Below are 23,229 nucleotides of genomic sequence, written 5' to 3'. Positions count from 1 at the left end.
CTTTCATTAGCAAAGAAAATGCTTAAGGAATTCCCCCAACACTGAGACCCATTCTCAGAAATGTATGTTGGTTCCTGTCTGATCTGTTTCTTACAGATTAACTGCACAGTAAAGGTAGTTGGATAGAATGCACAAATCCTCCCGTCCGGAGCACTCCCTAGTCCCAAGTTAAGGGGAGAGGACACACTTGGAAGTGTGCTTGCAAGAAATGCTGACCACAGGACAATTCGTGTACCTGTCACTTTAACCAACCCAGACACTTTGGTTGGTTTTGCCTCATTTCTTTCTCTCTCTCCCATTCCTTTGCTTTTAATTTTTTTTTTTTTCTTGAGAGGGTTTTATGTAGGCCAGGTTAGTCTAAAATCCACTATGTAGCTCAGGATGACCTTGAGCTTCGGATCCTCTTCCCAAGTGGGCGAGGTTACGTCTTCTTTAGATCCACTGGTCTGCAACTCTCACCACCGTGAGCTGAGTATGAGATAAGGTGCAGAGCCAACCGCATTCCAGAAAGCCTTTTTTTTTTTTTTAATTTAAACATTGCACAATTGAAATGACTAGTTGCCTAGTACCTACATACCTCCCCCCTTGATAAGCCATACAGGCTGGGGACTAGCTCAGGGACAGAACACTTTTCCCAGTGCGGACAAGGCCCTGAGTTCAATTTCCAGTGTTAAAAAACAAAACCATGCTTTACCCAGTCTTGGAGACACAGTGCCTATGTAGACTCAGGGTTTGGGAACTGGAGAGAGAAGAATCAGGGTCAAGCCCAGCCCTGGCTATAGCAGTAAGTTTGAGGATAACAGGGGTTAAAAGAATCATGTCTTTTTTTTTTTTTAAGGCTGGCTACTAACCTGTTTTTAAACAGACTCAATTGTTTTTTTTTAATTTTATTTATTATGTATACAGTATGCATCTGATCACATTATAGATGATTGTGAGCCACCATGTGGTTGCTGGGAATTGAACTCAGGACCTCTGGAAGAGCAGTCAGTGCTCTTAACCACTGAGCCATCTCTCCAGCCCCAAAAGAATCATGTCTTAGAAAGGTAAAAAAGAAAAAAGAAAAATCACGAGACTTCCTGAGGGAGGTTATATAGGTCACTGGTGAGGCTGCCGTTCTACTGCTAGAAGCGCCTTTCTTCTCCATTACTCAGCCTTTCGTCTGTGGCTTCCACATTTTCTACAGAAGAGGAAAAATCTCACCAATGTACCTTGCCTAAGCCCCGCGCCTCATTGCCCCAAACCTTTCATTCTTAGCTGCATCCCAGCGCCTGCTCCCTGGAGGGCCCAGGTGACAGAGCATCTCCCTGGTGTGTCCTAAGCGCCCCCCTGGAATGAACTGAACCAGAAAAGCTGTGGCCGTGAAGGGGAGCTGGTGTCTGTGTCGGAACAGGAGGACTGCCCTTGGAGCATGTGTCAGTCACGGGGAGCGGGATCTAGAGGAGTCTGTGGTAAAGTCCTGGACCAAACTCAGAAACAAACCAGATAATTCCAGAATGCTTTAGAGCTCTGGGTAAAATAACAACAACAACAACAACAACAAAGCGGATACACTTAGAATTTTGAGATAACAGGAAAAGACATCTTCACTGGTAAACCAAAGGCAACATGTATATGCAAAGACCCCAAGTATGGGAAAAGTTTGGCTGGTCTAAGAAATGAAGCTCCAGTGCCCGATGCGTGGGCGGGGCTGATGGCAGGCGCTTGGGGCGGAGTCTAGGGGCCCCTAAGCTATGTCTAGTCATGGTCAGCTGTACGTGAGCTGGGGGTTCAGGGAAACCTAAAGGCTGGTCAGCAAGCTGTAGCCCAGGGCAAGAGCATCTGGGGCGACTGGGCAGGGAATCCTACGGGGCAGCCGAGTTACTACTATCCCCATTCCAGCCACTCAGCCTGGGCCAGCTCCCACACCTACCCTCTGCCCTTCCCAGCCCAGGTGATGACGCCTTGGCGCTCTCTAACCCCTCCTGTGACGTCAAGAGTCCGACCCCGGCATTCTCGGGATCTGCGAGTGAGCCTAAGGAGTAGCTTGCGGCGCGCGGGGGGGGGGGCGCGTCATGATGAAGAAGGCTAATGACAAGCAGTCCCCGCCCAAGTTGTTCGGTGGGTGCGCGCCCCCGCGCGGGGCGCTAGTTGCTAAGGACACTGCGTCGGCCGCTTAGGGGCGGAGTCGCGAGGGGGTGGGGAGCGATCTACGCAGACACCTTGGAGGCCCAGGAGCGCACCTCAAAGCTGGGAACGTGGGGAGGCACCATGAAAGCCCTGAAGAAGGAATCCCGTGTCAAAATACCGACCGGCAGGTTCTTGGAGGCCGCAGAGAGCCTCAAAGGTTGGCGCTCGAGTCCTTGGGTGCTCAGGAAAGCCCGACAGGGGTGCTTGGGTTGGGACTAGGACGCTATAGATTCGAGGGAGGGTCACTGGGACCATGGAGTACAGTACACAAGTAAAAGTCTTAGGAAGGAGGCACAGCGCCCTGGACTTTGGTGGTAGTGATATGGCCAAGTGAGGGACTAACAGGGGGCTTTAGGGTTTAGTGGCAGGGACAGGCCTTGGACCGGAGGAGTAGGAAACCTCCAATGAGGCAGGGGTCACCTAAGAGTCATGCTGGGGGGAAATCCACAAGTAAAAATAACAAAACTCTGTTGGTTTCAGGGTCCAATTTATTTCCTACCACTTGGCCTTTCTAGCCTCCCGACAGATATCCAGTTTAACATGACTACCGTGAATGCTATCTTTTGCAATCCACTCCCTTTAAAGAAATTTCCTGCTGGGGATGGAACCCAGGGGCCCTGTGTATGCTAAGCAAGCATTCTGGTACTGAGCTATCCCTTGCCCAGTTTTTATTCTCCGAGGTCTGTCATATGTGGACACATAAGTATCAATACTGTGACGCCAATCCTCCAGAAACACAATCAAGTGAAGACACAGAGGGTTAATACCAAAAGACTTAAAAAAGAAAAACAAAATAAAACAAAACCCACAAATATGGATGCCTGTGCCAGAGCTGTGGATGCTCAGAGCTTCTGCATTAGGCCTTGCTGTGTAGACTTTGAAGAGTTTTTCTGAAGTAGATGGCATATGTGGCAGATGAAAGAAAAAGACAAATAAAAAGGAAAGATTTGCTTCTCTGGGTTTGGAGAGCAGGGTGAATTCCTGGCTCAATGAGCACAGGAACCAGAGGACTCTGTGCAGGTGGGCAGGGGCCAGAGCATGAAAGGACTTCCAGGCAAAGTCGGAAAGTCTCTGTGCATGACCTTGCAGGCCCTGAAGGGACCCAGCCTCCTAGGCCTGGCGCCTCACGCTGTGAAGTGAGGGGCAGGCCAAGAGTCTGTAGAGTCCCTGGGAGGCCCAGAGAACTAAGAAGACCCAAGTGGGATTTTTTTTTTTTTTGCTTTCTTTTATGTTTCTTCATAGTATAAAAAAGCTGGTGCTGTTTCGTGACATACTTTTAATAGTTAAGAGAGGAGAGAGAGAGAGAGAGAGAGAGAGAGAGAGAGAGAGAGAGAGAGAGAGAGAGAGAGAGAAAGGAAAATAAAATCAGTTCCCTTTCCCCAAGGGCAGCCAAGGGCTCACTCTCTCTCCTAGCCACTGCCTCGTGCTCGCCTACTTTCAGGGCGATCTTAATCAGATTTGAACTTTCTGCTGTAAACAGATAAAGGAAGGATTTTTTTTTCCACCGCATATTTGTTTTTAATAAGGGAAGGATTTGGTTTGTTAAATAGTCTTTGCAGTTAAGAAGCAGAGTGAGCAGGGAGGAAAACAAAGTTTCACATGCAAGGTCCCTTTCTTTTGGACTTTCTTAGAAGCTTCCAGCTTAGTGGACCCACCTCCCCAGGGTCATGTGTCCAGTCTACAATTGTGATCTTGTAGCCTTGTGTGTTGTGTGTCTCTGAGTCTCTGATTCCGGATCTTTATAAAGGAGAGCAAACATGACTGGGAGCCTGTTTAGGGATCTGAACCCCCCTCTCCCCCAGTGAGTCCTGTGACTCTCCTTGGTTCTTGTTGCTAAGCTACAAGTAGCACCAGCTGCCCTTCCTGCCTTGGTTCCCCACAGCTCAACTCTGAAGTCAGTTTCGAATGACAAATGACGTTTGTGTGAGAAGTAGAAAAACTTTGATCCCTCGTCTTCTGTGCACCGCCTCCCTCCCCCGTGGCTCCCCCTCTTCCCTTTCCCCTTAGCTTCAACCAAGTCTATCCCATTCAAAGGCACTGTGTCTGACCCCCTCAAATGTCAGGACAGAGAAATGCCAGCTCACCAACAGCCCCCACTCAGCTTGGACTTCCAGAACAAAGCGCGTGGGCCCCAGGTTCATTAGTGACACAGCTCTATCCTGTGTGGCCCTCCAGGACACCGGGAACTGACCCCAGCCCTCAGTCCTTCCTACCTGGTCTGCCTCCAGTCTGTCTATCTCTGCCACTGGATAGGTCATTCTGAAATTGTCAGCGCTCCACTCTCCTCTACTAGGGCTCAGATGCTTCTCTAGATTCCATTTACTCTTTATATATATATAAATTTCATGCCAGAGATACTTCACTTTTTTTTTTCTGTTGTAGTTTTGTTCTAGGATAAGGTCTCACAGCCACCATGCTCTGTTTCCCCTTGTCCTGATCAGCAGCTCTACTTCCCCAGCAAACTTTTCCTGGCCATCATGCGACACACCTGGCACATTCAGCCTTGCTCCCGCTGCAGCCTGGCCTGTAACGCCACCATTTGCAGGTCCACATCTGCAGAGCATCCAGCTCCTCCAGGCTGGAAAGCTCTCGCCACAGCTATTCCTTACATTTTCTTTAGAGTCTTCATCTTTGTGACTGGCATGGTGGCTCTTTGAATGTCTAATCAGTCCTATTAGTGTGGTTTTGTTTTGTTTTTTCATGCAGGCATTCACATTATTGCTGTGTGTTTGTTTCTGTGCAGAGGAAACCTTTTGTACTAGCTCCTCTGCCCTTCACAGTGCATGCTTGGTAAGCCAGGCATAGTAGCTCACACCTGTGAAAACAGCACTGAGAAAGCTGAAGCAGGAGAATTGCCACGAGTGTGAGGCAAGTCTGGGCTAGATAGTTCCAAGACAGCCTGGGCTAGAAGGAGACCCTGTCTCAAAAGAAAATAAAAGAGCAAAAGAAAGGACTTGGTGGATAGCCTCTAGGATGGATTTCACTTTAAAATGTTTAAGGACTATTTACTTAACCAGAGCACGTACCATTCCCCAGCGGTGCAGAGTGGCATTTATGGTGATGCACTCAAGGCAGTTCAGACCTCAGGCCAGAGCTTGCAAGGGCGGCTTCAGCCTCAGCCAGTCGGGGTCTGTGGTGCTCGCCGGAGCGTGGTGGGAGCTTTGGCCCCAGGAATCTTCAGCAATGTTGAATATTTGTGTTTATATCTAACTTCCAATAATTCTGTACCCATCAGTGAAAAGCACATCTGGAGCTGCTTAGTCCCTAGGGAAGATGTAGATGAACCAACATGATGGGCAGAAGAAACAAATGGTCTGGAAAGTGTAAATTATATGGAAATATTTTTTCTTTCCTCCTTCCTTTTGGTTTACTGAAACAAGTTCTCTCTCTCTCTCTCTCTCTCTCTCTCTCTCTCTCTCTCTCTCTCTCTCTCATTTTTTTGAGACAGGGTTTCTCTGTGTAGCCCTGGCTATCCAGGAACTCTCTTTGTAGACCAGGCTGGCCTCAAACTCTCAGAGATCGACCTGCCTCTGCTTCCGAAGTGCTAGGATTAAAGGCATGTGCCACCAGGCCCGGCTGAAACAGGGTTTCTCTGTGTAGCCCTGGCTATCCTGGAACTTGCTGTGTAGACCAGGCTACCCTGAAAGTCACAGAGATCTGTCTGTTTCTGCTTCCTGAGCATTGGGATTAAAGGCGTGCACACCACCACCCAGCATGGAAACATTTTTTGTTTTGTTTCTTGAGACAGAGTCTCTCTGTATTAGCCTTGGCTGTCCTGGACTCACTTTGTAGACCAGGCTGGCCTCGAACTCCCAGTGATCCGCCTGCCTCTGCCTCCCGAGTGCTGGGATTGAAGGTGTGCACCACCACCGCCCAGCTATGGAAACATTTCTAACAGCAGATCTGGGCTGCCGCCCGCTTTGCCCTGGCACATAGTACCCAAACCCATCTAGTTGGGGGCCAGTAAGTAATCTTAGCACTCAAGAGGCTGAGGCAGAAGGATGGCAAATTCCAGGCCAACCTGGGCTTCAATAGGAGGAAGGAAAGCTAAATCAAAACCCAAGGCTGCATCTCCAGGTGTGATCGAAGAACAGAGAGAAACCAGGTCAGACTGCCCGGCTCCGCGTGTGTCTATCTGTGAGTGAGCACTTTGTACAGAGACGGGGCCTGAGCTGCTCCTCCTGTGGAGGAGATGGAGTTATGTTTGGAATGATTTTTTTTTCAAGCCACCTGCCATGTGGACATTTCCTTTAAAACACACACACACACACACACACACACACACACACACACACACACAAACCCAAAACAGTTTGTGTAACCCAAAGCCCCTGCCTTGATGTTACCATGGTGTGTTCCCTTAAAGATTAGAGTACTTTGAGAAGCACGGGATAAGGCCAACACGTTGTTCTAAACACCCTGGCAGCTGAGTTTAGGTTCTCCTTTGATTGTTTTGTATAGATGTTTACATCAAACCCTTCTCAACCGGAGGAGGGAAAGATGAAGTTACCAACCAGGAGAAGCGAGGTGTACATCTGAGAGTTAAACCACCTCTCTGGAGGGAGACAAAATGTGTCCTGGTCAGAGGGCCCCGTGGCATAAACTCTCATCTCTGCATTTTGTTTTTTGGCAGTGGCCTAGGCCACTTCCGTCATCTGACATCTCCGGCTGCAGTAGACCATTAAATAATCCTGTCCTCAATCTTGGTCCCCCTAGGCTGTCCCCGGGACCTGACACTGCCCTCAGGATAAGCTGAAATCTCTTGCAGGGATCGCTAAGCTCTGGGTGACAGGACTCTTGCCTTTCTGCTTCACACCCCATGCAGCCTTCCTCCAGTCCAGTAATGTCACAGTGCATGCTCTGAGTTCCAGGGTCCGCCCTCCTCTCTGGCCTCTGGGCTTCTTCCGGCTGCTCCCTCTGGAAAGTTTGTTTCTAGTGTGGGGCTTCTTCTCCTTCTTCATTCTCTGTAGCAGTAGCACCTCTTTAAGGAAGCTCCCACAATCGCCCCTTAGCCAGGGTTGAAGGCCCGGCACCCCTCCCCACCCCCACCCCCACCCCACCGCCCCAGGCGAGTGCCTGACTGTTGTCCCAAGCTCAGTCTGTTTGACCATTTGGTCTCCTGTGGCTATTTTCACCCCCAACTGAAACTGCTTTGTCTTCCCAGAACCTTACCATGGAGCTCTGGTTGGCCTGGTTTCACTATGGAGACCAGGCTGGCCCGAAACAGAAATCCTCCCACCTTAGCCTCCCACGTGCTGGGATAAACCAGGTTCTTGTTTTTATCCCGGCGTGGTGGTGCACACCTTTATTCCCAACACTTGGGAGGCAGAGGCAAGTGGATCACTGTGGGTTTTAGGCCAGCCTGGTCTACAAAGCAAGTCCAGGATAGCTAGGACTATTACAAAGAGAAAGCCTGCCTCAAAAAACAAAGCAAAAAGGTTCATTTTAAGTATGTGTTTTGCTTAAGGGACCACATGCATGTAAGTGTACCATGTGTATGGCTGATTGCACACAAACATCAGAAGAAGGCATCACATCCCCTTGCGTAGGTGTTACAAATGGTTTCAAGCTGACATGCAGGTGTTAGGAATCAAAACCTAACTCCTCTGCAAGGACAACAAGCGTCAGAAATTGATCAGCTCTTAAGACTCTGCTTAAAACTGGCATGGTGGGTTTCTGTGAGTTCGAGGCCATCCTGGCCTGTACAGTGAGTTTTAGGTTAACCAAGATGGCATAGTGAGACCCTGTCTCAAAAAGAGAAAAAGAAGTCCAGTGCCAAGGCACTGCATGTAGTGGCACATACCAGTAAACTCAACACTTGGGACACGGGAGTTAGGAGGGTCATCAAGGTTATCCTGGCCTACATAGTGGATTTGAAGCCAGCCTGGGCTAAATGAAAACCATATTTTAAAAAAAAAATCAAAATTATTGGGTGGTGGTGGTGCATGACTTTAAATCCAGCACTTGGGAGGCAGAGGCAAACAGATCTCTGAGTTTGAGGCCAGTCTGGTTTGCAGAGCAGGTTCCAGGCCAGAGAAATCCTGTTTTGAAAAAACCAATAAATAAGTAAATAAATAAATAAAATAAAAAGGGCCAGGTACAGTGGTGTACAGCTTTTTGTTTGCTTGTTTGTTTCTTTTTCAAGACAGGGTTTCTCGGTGTAGCCTTACCTGTCCTGGACTCACTTTGTAGACCAGGTTGGCCTCGAACTCACAGCGATCCACCAGCCTCTGCCTCCCAAGTGCTGGGATTAAAGGTGTGCGCCATCACCACCTGGCCCAGCGGTGTATAGCTTTAAGTCTAGCACATACAGGCAGGGAGATGTCTGAGTTCAAGACCAGCATGGTTTGCATCTGCATAGTGAGTTTCCAGGCCAGCCAGGGCTACATGGGAGACTTTGTCTCAATTCCCTCAACCCCCCCCCACACACACACACAAAAAAACCCAAAAGTAAAAAACAATTTAGATAAAAGAAACCTGATGTGTTTACCCAGGAGGCTAAGGCAACATCTGGTCTAGTTGCCCCAACCCATCAGGCAACAGAATCTCAGGTCTTGGGTGGTTTGTTTTGTTCTGTTGTTGTTGCTTTTTGTTTGTTTGTTTGTTTGGTGTGTGTGTGTGTGTGAGAGAGAGAGAGAGAGAGAGAGAGAGAGAGAGAGAGAGAGAGAGAGAGGAAGGCAGGTCCAGAGACAGCTTTCCAAGGTCATCCAACTTGAAACTGCCATGGCTCTGACTATAGACGTTCAGTCACTATGGCAGTCCAGGGAGAGGAGGTAGAAGTCCCATCACTTTGGACCACTGTGGTGGCCAGCCTCTGCTGTCCTGTCTTATCCAGGTGGCTGTCTTGACCTCCTGCCATGAAGTTTAATATAGATTTATTTACTTACACCAAGGCCTCATTATGCCGCCATGGCTGGCTTCACACTTTCAATCTTTCTGCCTCAGCCTTCGAGAGCTGGGCTTACAAGCCCGCCTCACCTTTGCCACTGTTCATCATCTATTGCGGTGTTAGAAACTGAACCCAGGGCCTCACTGACCTGCAATGTGCTTGCTAGGCAAAGCATTCCGAGCTATGTCCTGAGCTCTCAATCTATCATCTTATTTGTGTACTAAAGATTATTCAAAGAGCCCTTGGGACATATCTCTCTGCAATCCCTCCAGAAAAAAAGCGGACAAAGGTAGCTGAGCTGCCCACGCCCCCAATTCAGGAAGAGCCTGAGCCTGTCAGCAATGTTTTACAAGGAGATGACATTCTTGCCTTGGCCATTAAGAAGGAAGATTTGAAGAAGGTAAGGGTGAGGGCCAGGGACCCCCTGAGCACCCTGCTGTGCTCCTAGTTCATCTGCCCATTGGCTTCCTGATCCTAGGAAAAGTAAATAAATATAAATAAAATCCACCAAATGCAAATACTTTCACTTCAGCGTCTGAAGGAACTTAGGGGAAGTTAGGTTTTCACGTTTCTCAGACTCTGGTAGACCCACAGATTGATGAGGTACCGTGGGGCCATCCTGGCCATTCCACAGGTGGGCAAGTAAGTGCAAGCATCGAAGACAGACATGAGCACAAGGCTGCTGAACTCCAACCTGTCCCCTTACCCGTCAGTTGCTGTTACTTGATCTGTCTGGGCTTGCCGGGTGGTATCATCCCCCCGTGCCCCCCCCCCCCTCCAGGTTACTCTTAAATCTCAGGTCTGTCACGCAGCCGTTTCCAGCACAGGATGTATGGATGGAGCTGGGAAAGATAGCCCTCAGGAATTCTGTCAAGAACAGGGGTGTATGTCGGGGTGGGGGACGGTGTGTTTCTTCCTCTTTCCAGTAGCATTCTCCTCTGCTTTGTTTCTTTTCAGCAACATGCTCCTCGGTTTGCAGAAACAGGAGAAAAGCCTGTCGTTACGCAGAAATTTTTCATCCGTAAGATCAAACCAAAGGACTCCAGCAGAAAGGTCTACCACTTGGTAGCGCATCCTGCGAATCCAGATGCCACCGCAAAACCTCTGGACTACTCTGGTACGGGTTCCATCGTAGGCTTTGTGTTCTTGGGTGGGTCTTGAAAGGAAGCCCGCTCTCCATCAAACAGTTGCCCTGTGTGTGGCTCACAGCTTCTGTTTCTCCATTTCTCTTCCCCTTTCCCCCAGGTCCCGCTGACAGCTTTGTAAGCAGTGGCCAGATCCTGCCTCATCAGATCTTGGGGAGTCTCCAGGATTTTAAAAGAATTGCACTTGCCCGAGGAAATATCCAGGTTTGTTGTACAGAGCCATGTGGCTGAGAGAAGCTGTTGAAGCTCTCCTACAGAGTCAAAGGAGGTGTGTGTGTGCATGGAGATGGGGGTACAGGGGTAGGGGTCTAGAGATAGGTCCTTCTCTAGGCCTAGATTAGAAGTGATCCTTTGGGAAGGAGTTGCAAGATTCAGAAGCCAGTTGCCAGTTTGAGGCAGCTTTTGCTCAAGTGGGGATTTACTAAAGGGAACTCAGAGCCTTCTGGAATTCTGAGTAGACTGCACCCCCACAATGCAGCAGAGCTCTGAATCACATGCTGGAGGGAGATGTGCCTCCACTGTCTCCTGTGCTACCTTCCTGCCACACAGCTCTTCTGTCTCAGCTCCTTCGTTTCTACCAGGCAGGCTACTAGGGACCCAGCTCAGTTTCTCTGGAGGAAGTCATCAATTGTGGAGAAGACAGCTACCCTAAAGGATGCTGACCTTTCTGGGCAGAGGGGATGGTTAACATTCCCCCAGGGTCCCTGGCATGTTTCCTGGTCCTGGCCTACAGTTTCACCCTATGGCTCCAAAGAGGAGGACAGAATGCAGAACCTGCTCTGCTTTGTGCTTCCTTGTCTGCTTTGTGCTTTCCAGCTGGCTAAGCTGATACGTACCCAGCCCTGTCTCATGACCCTCATCTCAGCTAAAGAAGAGCCAAAGCCAAAGGCCCCAAAGGAAGAAGAAAAGAGGCCGCTGTGGGCTCCACCTCTTCAGCACAACTTCCTGAGGAACTGGAGGCGGCACATTGCCTTGTGGAAGAAGCAACAGGAAGCTCTCAGTGGTGAGCCAAGCTGACCAGGGACCTGCCAGGCTCCATCTGGTACAGAGGCTCTTCTGTGTCTTCTCCCTCACCCTGGTCCACAGCCTGGACTCCCGCTGACATTTGTGCCATCGTTGTTGAGAGCTTCTTGGCTCTCGGGCCTCAGTTCTGAAATGAGCCTGGGAGTGGGCTACCCAGTTCATAGTGGCAAGAGCCTGTGTGTTCTGTTTTGGTGCAGCTGTCACAGTTCTCCTTCTTCGGCTCTTAGAGTACCTGAAGAAGCCAGCGAGTGAGCTGTTGATGCACTCTGGGGAGAGCTACAGAAAGATCCAGGAGGAGAGGGAGCTCATTGACCGTGCACTTCCGACCCAGCATGACAGAAAAGTGAGGACACTGTGGCCAAGTACAAAGAGAGGGAATGAGGGTGGAAGGGAGGAAGGTAAGGAGGGTGAGAGAGAGAAAGAGAGAGAGAGAGAGAGAGAGAGAGAGAGAGAGAGAGAGAGAATATGCACATGGGGATTGGTGCCAGCTTGTCTCCAGTTACACAGTTGGGGAGAAAACAGCCTGTCCATTACCAAGCATTGTTAAGCCCCTGAGATATTTATTGTTTATTTCATGTTCCTGGACAGCTCACTTTAATTCAGCCTGTGGTGGTCCACGGTGGTCAGTTTATCATAAGAGTTGTAATGCTTGCACCCCATCTTTCTGGCATCTTGAGAGCAAGATGTCCAACTCTTGGGGTCCTATTGGAATCCCCCACCAGTCTCTGACTGAGATACGGAGATGACCTTACTGCTTTGTCCTTCCTTGTCAGGGCTTTAATGCAACCAATTGGTTCTGGAGTCCACTGGAATATCTGGGAGATGAGGTGACAGGTCTTCTCATAACCAAAACAAAAAGTCAGCGTGGCGTGGTGGACCCCATCACACACATCAGGAAACCCCACGCCATCAAAGTGGAGACTGGTGAGAAGCGGACCCCAAGCCCATTAGCTTCTTGTGCCTGGTGCTGGAGGCAGGGCAGTATGGTGGTGGTCAGCGTGACTTAGGCAAGTCACAGACTCTACCTGGGATCCAGTGAAACTGACAAAAGTGGTAAGGGAAGCAGTAGCATCCTGGGCCTCTGCTTTCACCAGCCCCATGCAGCTGTTGAGTCCCTGGACTGCGATTTAGTCTGTATAAAAATGAGTTGTCAGTGTCGACCAGTTTGGAAAAAAATTATTTTAGTAGTCATTTAAATGCATTTATTATGTATACAGTGCTCTGCCTGCATGTACGCCTGCAAACCAGAAGAGGGCATCAGATCACGTTATAGATGGTTGTGAGCCACCATGTGGTTGCTGGGAATTGAACTCGGGATCTCTGGAAGTGCTGTTAACCACTCTAGAGATCTGGAGTGCTCTCCAGGCCCTGTTTATTTTATTTTTCAAGACAGGGCTTCTCTGTGTAGCCTTGGCTGTCCTGGACTCACTTTGTACACCAGGCTGGCCTCGAACTCACAGCGATCCGTCTGTCTCTGCCTCCCTGAGTGCTAGGATTAAAGGCGTGCCACTGCACCTGCTAGTAGCCATTTTTACTTGATTGCATATTGGAATAACAGTCTTCATATTAAATAAATATGCCAGGAGTTAAGTAAATCATGCTAAAATGAATCTCACCTGGAGCCGCTTTACCTTTTCAACATGCAACTAGAAAATTTGAAATGACACACATGGCTTGCATTTGAAGTTTGTATTATACCTCCATGTGGTAGCTGTGGTTTAGAGCCCACCAGCCTGCGTGGATTCACACCACAGCTGTGCTGCTGCTTTGGATTCCTATGAGGTACTTGGCTCCCATTGTCCTTGATTTTATATCATAAGGGTCATGAGAGGGTTAAAGGCGACATTCTATACACTAAGGGGTTCTGGCTCCTTGCTAAGACTCTCAACTCTGGGCTGCTATTGTAACCCAGAGATTCAGACGTCTGGGAGCTGATTTTGTGGGATTCCTGTATAGTGCTGTTGCTAAGTAGGCATAAGATAAGACCAGGGAACTGAGGCAGAGCTGGCCCCTCAGAAACTGTATTTGGTCCCCAGTGCCTCTCAGAAGTGCTGTTGGAATCCATGTTCTCAGGACCCTTGGGCCAAGGGTGGGAAGTGGGGCATGATGGTAGCCTGTGCCAAGGGCCTTCCAACTCCACTCTAGGATTACCAGCCCAGAAGGATGCTTGGTACCGCAACACCTGGGACCGGAGTCTGTTTCTGATCTACCGACGCAAGGAGCTACGGAGTATCATGGCAGAACTGGATTTCAGCCCGCAGGTTGCTAACACCTTAATATCGGAGCCTTGAGGCACCTTAGGCGATACCTGCCAGTCAGCTCATATTCTCGCCCTCTACTCCTCTTAGGATATCGATGGCCTGGAGGTGGTGGGCCGTGGGAAGCCCTTCTCATCTGTCACCGTGGAAGAGCATTCTTCGTCACTTGAAAAGAGCCAGAAGAGCTCTTCTGAAGACACCACGTTTCTGTGAGTCTGAGCCTCGGGGGTGGGGGGTTGGAGGGTTGAGGGTGTCTGGGAATGTGCTTACCCTTATGCCCACTAGTGTCAGGGGGTGGGCCTTCCTCTCTGAAATCAAAATCAGGGTGGCTGAATCTCTATGTCCACGGTTCCAAGTGTTGTGACTGCTCAGCCTCTGGGAAAATAAATGTTTTTGTTTTTAAATATTTTTTATTTATTAATAATTTTTAAATTTATGTGTGTTGGTGTGAGGGTATCAGATCTTGGAGTTACAGACAGTTGTGAGCTGCCATGTGGGTACTGGGAATTGAACCCAGGTCCTTTGGAAGAGCAGGTAGTGCTCTTAACCACTGAGCCATCTCTCCAGCCCTGTTTTGTTTGTTTTTACAGGGACTCATTGACCAACCTCTCCGACACAGTCCCTATGCCTATTCTTGGTCCTTCGCTGCTGTTCTGTGGGAAGCCAGCCTGCTGGATCAGAGGCAGCAACCCAGATGAAAAGGTAAACTGCCTTTTCAGCCTCCGCGCACTCGCAGGGAGGGCCTCCCTCACGGGTGCAGCTCCAAGGTGACCATGACAGTCTCAAAGAGTCCACACAGTTTCTGATTTGTGTTATCTGATGGCACATTCTGCATGCCTGAAAATGGGAACAGCAGCACCAACTCAAGGAAAAGTGAGGTCACAAGGCTCAAAAGAGAGCATCATTGGCTGGGCGGTGCTGGCACATACCTTAGATCCCAGTACTAGGGGCCAGGGACAGGAGGATCTTTGTGAATTCGAAGCCAGCCTGGTCTACAGAGTGAGTTCCAGGACTTCCTGGGGGACACACACACACACACACACACACACACACACACACCTCTATCTAGAAAAACCATATATGTGTTTGTAATATGTGTGCAGGCATACACGGGTGTATTCAAATATGTGTGAGCACATGTGTGGATGCCAGTGCACATGCATTTGTGTGAACATATGTGTATAGTCCTGAGGCTGACATAGACTGTCTTCCTCTCTCCCTTTCCACCTGAGTAGGGTCTTTCACTGAACTTAGAGCTAATGTTTGGGCAAGTCTGTCTCTACCTCCTGTGTGCTGGGGTTACAGGCAGTCTGTCATACTCAACTGACTTCTGGAGATCAGATTTCCAGTCTTTTGACTTGCAAATTAATGTCTGAGTCATCGCTCTAATACCAGTTCTAGAACATTCTTCAGATGCTAAGAAGCAGAAGTGAATACTGGATGTAAAATATTTCTCCTCTTAGTATTGGTGATAACCTCAGAGATGATTTCCAGGAGGGTCTGACACCACTCCAGGTGACTTAAGCCCAGAGGACCAATGTGTAGACAGTGGACTCTCAGAGATGTCATGGGCAATGGGGGTGAGTTGGTCACCCTAGGGCAAGACCTCTAGCCAAGACACTTCTTATGCCCTTTTCTTCCTACAGAAAAATGTCGGAATTGGTGTCCGCCTGACATTTGAAACCCTTGAAGGGGAGAAGACATCTTCAGAACTGACTGTGGTCAATAACGGCACCGTGGCCATTTGGTATGACTGGCGACGGAGGCCCCAGCCGGATTCTTTCCAGGACCTGAAGAGAACTAGGACACAGCGGTTTTACTTTAACAACCGGGAAGGTACCCCAAAGAGGCACCCACTGGCCTCAGTGACAGGGACACCCTCCACCACACCCCACCCACCTGTGTTTAGTTAGCACCTACCAGGCCATCCCCTCCTCCTCCCATGAAATGTGCGTTCTACTATTCTGTTGAGAAAACCAGGGGCCCCTTGAGAATGCTGAGAGGGAGGAGCCATCAGGGAGCATAGACCTGAGGTGAGGATGACCAGCTCTCGCAGTCCAAGTCACACACATTCCTGGAAACGTTATGGTCCCGAGAAACCAGGATGGCTGGTCACCAGAGGTGCTTTCTAGATTCAGACTGGCGGCTCAACCAGCAACCCCCTCACAACAGTCTCTGCCTCTCTCTCTCTCTCTCTGCCCCCCCCCCACCCCGCCCCTCAGGTGTGATTCTGCCTGGGGAAACCAAACACTTTACCTTCTTCTTCAAGTCCCTGAATGCTGGTATCTTCAGGGAGTCTTGGGAGTTCGGGACCCATCCTATCCTCCTGGGAGGTGCTGTCCTTCAGGTTACTCTCCATGCCATCTCACTGACCCAGGACATTTTTATGGATGAAAGGAAGCTGCTGGAGGTGAGGGACTTAGAACCTCAGCCAAGGGGACAGCACATGGGTGCCTCCAGGGATCTTGGTTATATTTTTGGTTGTGAGCCTAGCCTTTTAACAGCCGAGCCGTCTCTCCAGCCCTATTCTTCTTGCCTTGAGAGGAGACTTTCTCACTGCACAGACAGATGACTACTCTTGCTTAGCAAATACTACCCAGGCTCTTTATGATGTCAAAGATGGGAGGACAGGCTAGGGCAGGACAGCAAATGACCCAAGTTAGAAGGGAGTGAGACGAAGCCAGAGATAAAGACTCCACAAGCGCTCGGCGTGGTGGTGCACGCCTCTAATCTCAGCACTCGGGAGACAGAGGTAGGTGGATCGCCGTGAGTTCGAGGCCAGCCTGGTCTACGATGTGAGTCTAGGACAGCCAAGGCTACACAGAGAAACCCTGTCTCAAAAAACCAAAAAAGAAAGGGAAAAAAAAAAAAAAAAAAAAGACTCCACAAGTATTTTCTGAGTCCCAAGTAGGAGCTTTCACACTGGGGCTATGAGCCCCAGGTAGAAATGGGAGACAGTGTTTTGTCCACTGCTGTCTGCTACCGCACAGTGGAGAGCGACTGAACTGGCAAGACTTCAAAACCATAGACAATGGTTTAAATGACCAGCCTCAGTGTCCTTCTCCACAAGGAGCAGCCTCCCAGGAGAGTGCAAGGGGAGAGCTGGGGGGCTCTTTGTCTCCGGTCAGTCTCAGGGTGGGTCTCTTGTGCCTTGCTTTGTGGGATTCTGTCCAAAGCTGGGCTTTTTAAAAAAATTTATTTATAATGTACACAGTGTACATGCTAGAAGTGGGTACTAGGTCTCATTATAGATGGTTGTAAGCCGCCATATGGTTGCTGGGAATTGAACTCAAGACCTTTGAAAGAGCAGCTAGTGCTCATAACCTCTCAGCCATCACTCCAGCCCCAAAGCTGGGCTTTTATGTGGCTCCCTATACACAGCTGCTTGCCTCAGGCTGGGGCTTGGCCAGTGCCAATTAGATTGTAACTTTGATAATGGTGAAGTCCACTGTATTTGCTGACTCTAGGACCCATATACAGAGAGGTGCCCTCTGCTGGGTTTCTGTGACACTGTGTGGCCAGGACAGTGCAAAGTGCACTACTGTTCTTGTTTTGGTTTTTGTTTTTGTATTTTTTGTTTTTTTTTTCAAGACAGGGTTTATCTGTGTAGCCTCGGCTGTCCTGGACTCGCTTTGTAGACCAGGCTGGCCTTGAACTCACAGTGATCTGCCTGCCTCTGCCTCCCGAGTGCTGGGATTAAAGGCGTGTGCCACCACCACCCGGCTTTCATTACCTTTCTTTCTTTCTTTTTTTTTTATAAATACATTTGTTTTATTACACAGGTATAAAACAAACTACATACAGCAGGGAGAACCATGTGACAATCATGAGTTCTATAAATGCCACTACTGTTATATACTTAGTCTCTACCCCTTCTTCCAGTAGGGGTATTGAAAGGCCCAAATCCTGTGCAGGAGTACTGTCCTCCAGGCCTGGCTTCCGCTGGATGCTTTCACCCTTTTGAGAGGAACAGGGATATTTGGAGAGACCTGGTGATTTATGAGTCTTGAAGTAATAGGTGTCTATGTAAACCAGAGAGACTAACATCGGGGCAGGAACCCATACCCTGCTCAAGAGGGTTCTCTCACCTTGAGGCTACATGGGCAGCTGAGAGCCTAGGCTGCCATCTTGTGTCATCTTTCCTTTCCCAGAGTAAGCTGGCTGCCCACGAGGCGATCACCATTGCACAGAGCGTGCTTCAGGAGTTACTGAGGGGCATCTTGACTCCAGAGCGCGTACCATCCCCCGTGGATGCCTATCTTACTGAGGAGGACTTATTCCACTACAGGAATCCTCGGGTACAGGCTGGCCCGGTGCACTCTGAGCAATTGTAGTAGCAAACCCCTTCACGTGCTGGAGCCTGTGCTGAGCATCTTCCACGAGTACTTCACCTCCTCACAGCAATCCTAAGGGATAATGAGGCTGTAAATGCGGGGAAATAAAGGCCCAGAGGTGTTAAGGAACAGTTCATAAGTGGGTGGGTGCTTAGTGAGGCTGGAGCAATCACTTCTTCATTTAAACCTAGCCTTTCTTGGAAGGCCCAAATGCATGTGCAAGTATCTTGATGAGTGCAGGTGCAGGCACACACACACACACACACACTAAGTTGGAGATGCGGATGCAGGTCGAAGAGGAAGTAGGAGTTCCTCTGCCCTCAGGGGCTTCCTCTTGGTCAGTATCCTCAAGGCAATGGGAGGAGTCACAGTGACTGGGCGAGGGGCTGGGGGTGCCTTGGACAGGCTTCCTCTCACTTGCCCTCCTTCATCTTGGCTACAGTTGCATTACCAGCACCAAGTGGTACAAAACCTGCACCAGCTGTGGCAGCAGTACACAGAAGCCAAGGTGAGCCAGGAGGGTCCCCTCAGCTCCAGAGCTCGGTTCCCCCCAGTGCCATTGGTGTTTGTTGAGCAGGCCCCTGAAGACCTCCATCACCCGATGAGCAGCAAGAACGCCACCGTGTTGGAGTACCCACCCCTGCAACCTCGTCAGGAGACCCGCAGGGATCCCGGAGACGCCTTCCTGATTCAGAAGGCTGGTGTAGGCACCAAGAGCGTGCCGAGGAAGAGCATCATGGAGGAGATTCTGGTGGAGGAGGGTCCCGACAGGGAGAGTGCCAGGAGCCCCTGGGAGCTGGAAAGCCTTCCTCCGCCTCAGTGGAACCTCTGCCTGGAGGACTTCAGAAAGGTGCCCCTGAGACTCTGGAGGGGTTGGTAGAGCGTGTCCCCTGAGTGTGCCGCTCCTGCCTGGAGCCACTCGGGGAGGCTCCAGCAACTTAACTTTACTCTCCTTGTCCCATGGGCATATAGATGAACCCTGAGGGCCCAGAAAACCAATCCGTTGAGTCAAAACTTTTTTCTTTTTTTTAAACAAGGGGCTTCTTTTGTGAAAACCTTAAACCTTAAAGAACGAGATTCATGGGAATAGATTTCTGAGGGAGGCCACGGGCTCCCACAGAAGGCATCTTCTGCAGACTCCATCGCTTCTGATTTCTGGCCATGTAACCAAGCCCATTGCTAGAGAACAACAGGGACCCTTGGAGTTCTTGTGCGGAATGGTTGCCCATGGTGTCTATGACCCTGACTAGGCCGTGATGACCTTCCCTGAGGAGCCCCTGAGAGAGGATGCCCTCATCCAGCTCAACAAGGCAGCTGTGGAGCTGTGCCAGGAGCAGAAGCCGCTGCAGTCTGATCTCCTGCACCAGATGTGGTAGGTCCCCTCCAAGAGACCACCTCAGACCTCCTTCCCTTGGTAGCACCTGGCCAGGGAGGAGGCCCGGGAAGGCCGTTCCAGCGCCCATGAGGCTGTGTCCCCCTTGAGCTCAAGGTGCTAAAAAAAAAAATGAAAAAAAATGCTGCAAACATCTCATACACTGGAACCCGCCACAGCAGCCCCCACAGCTGCCAGTTGCTTCTCTGGGGAGTGGCCACAGCAAAAAAAATAGTTGGCCTTTCCCCCTCCTCCCCTTGTCACGTTCCTTCTCAATGATCAGATGAAGGAGGGGGGATGTGGGGGGGGGTGAGATGGGAGGAGAAAGCAGAGAACACTTGAAGAGAGAGGGAGCCCCAGAAAAGAAAAAAACCCTCACCTTTCTGTTGTCAGCCTGCCCACTGCCTGCTTGGGATTTGTGTGGATATATATTTTTCTGCAAGGCCCAGAACAGTCTCAGGAGCCTCATGCCAGGAATCTTGTACAAGGCTCAGTTCTTTCCTCTGGAGCTGGACCCAAGGCTAACCACCACTCCAAGCTGGAACTTAAGACTTTGAAGCAAGACTGAGTTCATTAGGACCACTTTACCCTAGGCCTAGATCTTGTCTCTTGGTTGCTGCCGCGGGGAAGCCAGAATTCCAATGAGGGGAGGGGGACACTTGCAGTGTGTCAGGGACCGGTTGGCTGCTCGGCCACATGGCATTTTTCATGGTAGTTCCTGGCACTAGAGTCTTCAAAGGGAGGCATCCGAGCCTCTGAAGGTTCAAAGACAAATGGGGCCTGATGGCTTTTCTCCAACCTGTGTCTTTCCCTCTAGTTTGCAGCTGTGGAGAGACCTGATTGACAGCCTGGTAAGCCAATCCCTGTGGCTGAGGACTCTCCTGGGCCTGCCTGAGAAGGAGACGGTTTATTTGGATGTTCCAGAAGAACAAGGTCAGACATTGTGAGGTGTCACCTGTGTGTAGCTTTCCCCAGTCCTCCGCCCTGATGGAACAGTGCTTTGGCTGTCTGCCCCATTATGGTAGGTACCCAACTGGGCCCATGGTCAGGGGCCTCCTTCATCCTATGCTGACAAGATTTGAGACTCAGATTTAACCTTGGTGCAGTCCACTTGTTTAGCACATTGAGACCCAAGAGACTTTAAATAGAGTAGAGCTGGGACTGAACTGTCTCATAGCCTTGTTACAGAAGGTCAAGGAAGGCTCCAAAAAAGTCCTCCTCCTCCTCTTCCTCCTTCTCCCCTTTCTTGGCTCTATGCTTTCAGAGAACCAAACCCTGCAGGTGCTGAGCTGACCTTTGGCATAGACCAGGCCATGGGAGGCCTTCTGTATGCTCCCACTCCGCCCCCCTTCTTAGGTCAAAAATCCCCTCCTGTCACGGAAGTGAAGGTGGCAGTGGGGAAAGTTGGGAAGGAGGAGCGGAAAGGGGCCGCCCAGGAAAAGAAACAGCCGGGAGTCAGAGACAAAGAGGAAAAAAAGGGAGCCAAGACACCAGGCAAAGAGGTATATGGGGCGGGGGTGTGGGCTGCACCCTGGATGGAACTAGGGAAAGCACTGGAAGGGGCCATGGGAAGGGGGGCATGTGGGTGCTAATGGGGAGCTCTCCAGGAATGCTGCTGGGAGGAATAAGTGACAGAGCTCCCACTCAGGGGCTATTGAGGTTGTGTGTGTATGTGTGTGTGTGTGTGTGTGTGTGTGTGTCCATTTCTCCAAGCAGGACCGCCTGAATAGCAAGAAACAGAAGATAAAGGACGACAAGAAAGTGGTGAAGTCTACAAGCCGGGACAGGCTCCTCTCAGAAGATCCTGCCCCTGACAGCACGGCCCCTTCACAGGAGCCCATAGACCCCCTGGTCATGGAGAAATATACCCAGAGGTTGCATGCTGAGGTGACGGGAAGAGGGCAAGCCATTCCTCTCAGCCCTCACACCTGTGTCATTCACCCCCCTATAGCCTGCCTGCTTCTACAGAGAAAGAGAAAGCAAAAGAGGTGGGGTGGGCATGGGCGGAGGGAGGGAGTGGAAACAGAGACACAGACAGAATCACAGAGAGACAGACAGACAGACAGACCGACAGAGACAGAGAAATGAGGCTGGCCTAAGAAGGGTTCCTTAAGCAGAAACAGCAGCTGCGGCAGAGGAGTGAGTGGGCCGGCAGAGCGGCAAGGATGGGCAGCAGACAAATAATGCAAGACAGGTGGCTGTCAAGAGGGACCTTTCTGGCCCATGCGAGAGGCCTTTGGAGTTTTCGCTGAGTGACCCCAGAAGTGATTGAGAAGTCATTGAGAGTGATATGGCCTGACCTAGGCTCTTGAGGGTACTCTAAGTTGAAAAACAGACTTCTGGGAAGAGAAGAGGGGCGAAGCTGCTAGCACCTACCCGCCCCCTACCCCCCCCCCCAGGTGCACACTGGCAGATGTGTTTCTTGGGAGAATACCATGTCGGACTGTCTTGCTCCTCTTTCTGTTGCTAGAACAAAATACAACAGAGCAGGTGATTTATAAGAAAGGTTTCTATTGGCTCACAGCTCTGCAGGCCAAAAAGCCTGGGAGTAGCCCCCCCCCCCCCCAGGAGAGCCTCATGTCGCTTCAGCTCATGGTGGGAAGATGCAGAAGGGCAACTGGGCATGTGCGGGAGGTGCGCAAAGGGGAGAGTCTTGATTTCTGACAGCCGCCAGCACTCAGGGCTGTGAAGGTATTGACCACTCTGTGAAGGTGGGGCCCTGGTGACTCCAACACCCCTGAAAAGTCCCCAGACTTTCGCAACACTCACACTGGAAGCAGATTTTAAGAGTAGCTCTGGAAGGGGTGGGGGCAGTTTACATTCAAAGGATAGTGTGTGTGTGTGTGTGTGTGTGTGTGTGTGTGTGTGTGTGTGTGTCTGCTGTGAAGACTTCTTCACGATCTGGCGGTCTTAAGCAGCAGGTCTTTTACAGACACCCCCAGGTCATCTTGGTCTTTTGCTACTGTAGTTTTGTGAGGTGTGGGGGGAGGTCAACAGAACCACTCTCAGTATGTCAGCGTATTTAACAGGGATGTCTCATCTTTCACTGATAAGGCATTTGTAGATCTGGGCTTACATTACTGTATATTGTGGGACACACGTATAGCCTTCCCCTCCCCCAACCACATTTGACCACAAGTTCTGTTTGCTGCTGCCGGTGACATCACTGAGCTTTCTGATGGCTGACGGGATCTAGAAAGTAATTATATGGCTCTTGGGACTCTGGGGTACAAACCCTTCGTTGACTCTATGACATGAAGAGTCAATTTTATTAGGCTGTGTGGTCCAGCTGCAGCAGAGTGCTCAGTCTTGGAAGCATCAGTGTGTTTATCTGTTACCTTACAGGAAGGAGAGTTGCTTCTGGAAAAACCAGCACAGAGCTGGGACTGAACCCAGGCCCACTCCAGAACTGGGGGGAAAAGTACACTGTACAACTTCGGTGCTCCCCTCCTTGTCTTTTCTCATTTAGCAAGACCGATAGATCGGTGCCTGCTGCCGAGTGGACCTTGGCCTCTGACTTCTGTCCCATTCTTCCAGGTCTATGAGTTGCTGGACATCCTCGTGACCGACATGATGGTTCTGGCTGATGAGCTTGGCCCCATAAAGAATGCGAAAGACCCTTTTCATTTTTGCAGCTGATTCCTGGGCCCAAGCTGCCTCCTGGGAAAATGGTTAGAAAAAAAAGTCAATAAAGGATCTTTAGGTTCATACCAATCCCGGGTATGCTGGGTCTCAACTGTGTCAGGTGATGGCGTGGGCCTTCCTGCGTCCCACCTGCCCGCATGTATAGTTCTCAGAGCCGCCCACATGCAGGGATGTGCGAAAAACAAGAAGAGCAAGTGGGTAGCAGGGCAAGGAATGAAGTCAGGTGACAGGGCAGATTGCCTTTGTAGCAGTCCCCTGCCTCAGGCCCACACTTTTCAGGGTCATGCTTCCTGAAGCCAACTCAGGGGAGTGAAGCAGAAACTGGTGACGACCTGGTTTTCTAAAATCTACTTCAGCTTTCCTCACCCTTCAGGGTGGCACTTGCCAAGCCTTT

General features: G+C 50.2%; 1 protein-coding gene across 1 annotated transcript; it reads left to right on the top strand.

The window, feature by feature from the left end:
- Window positions 1-2,197: 2,197 nt before the first annotated feature.
- Window positions 2,198-22,898, top strand: Mycbpap (MYCBP associated protein). The gene is made up of 19 exons (XM_051158330.1): window positions 2,198-2,326; window positions 9,331-9,458; window positions 10,016-10,175; window positions 10,304-10,407; window positions 11,020-11,206; window positions 11,454-11,569; window positions 12,000-12,150; window positions 13,372-13,487; window positions 13,575-13,693; window positions 14,075-14,186; window positions 15,131-15,320; window positions 15,707-15,894; window positions 17,636-17,782; window positions 18,261-18,668; window positions 19,069-19,190; window positions 20,008-20,123; window positions 20,547-20,692; window positions 20,907-21,077; window positions 22,728-22,898. Exons 1-19 carry the CDS (start codon window positions 2,251-2,253, stop codon window positions 22,827-22,829), a joined length of 2,859 nt encoding a protein of 952 aa, XP_051014287.1. The 5' UTR covers window positions 2,198-2,250; the 3' UTR covers window positions 22,830-22,898.
- Window positions 22,899-23,229: the final 331 nt, after the last annotated feature.

Source organism: Acomys russatus, chromosome 16 (assembly GCF_903995435.1).
Source record: "Acomys russatus chromosome 16, mAcoRus1.1, whole genome shotgun sequence".
Classification (NCBI taxonomy): Eukaryota; Metazoa; Chordata; class Mammalia; order Rodentia; family Muridae; genus Acomys; species Acomys russatus.
Note: the sequence above shows the minus strand (reverse complement) of the source record. Positions and strands in the feature narration are given on the sequence as shown.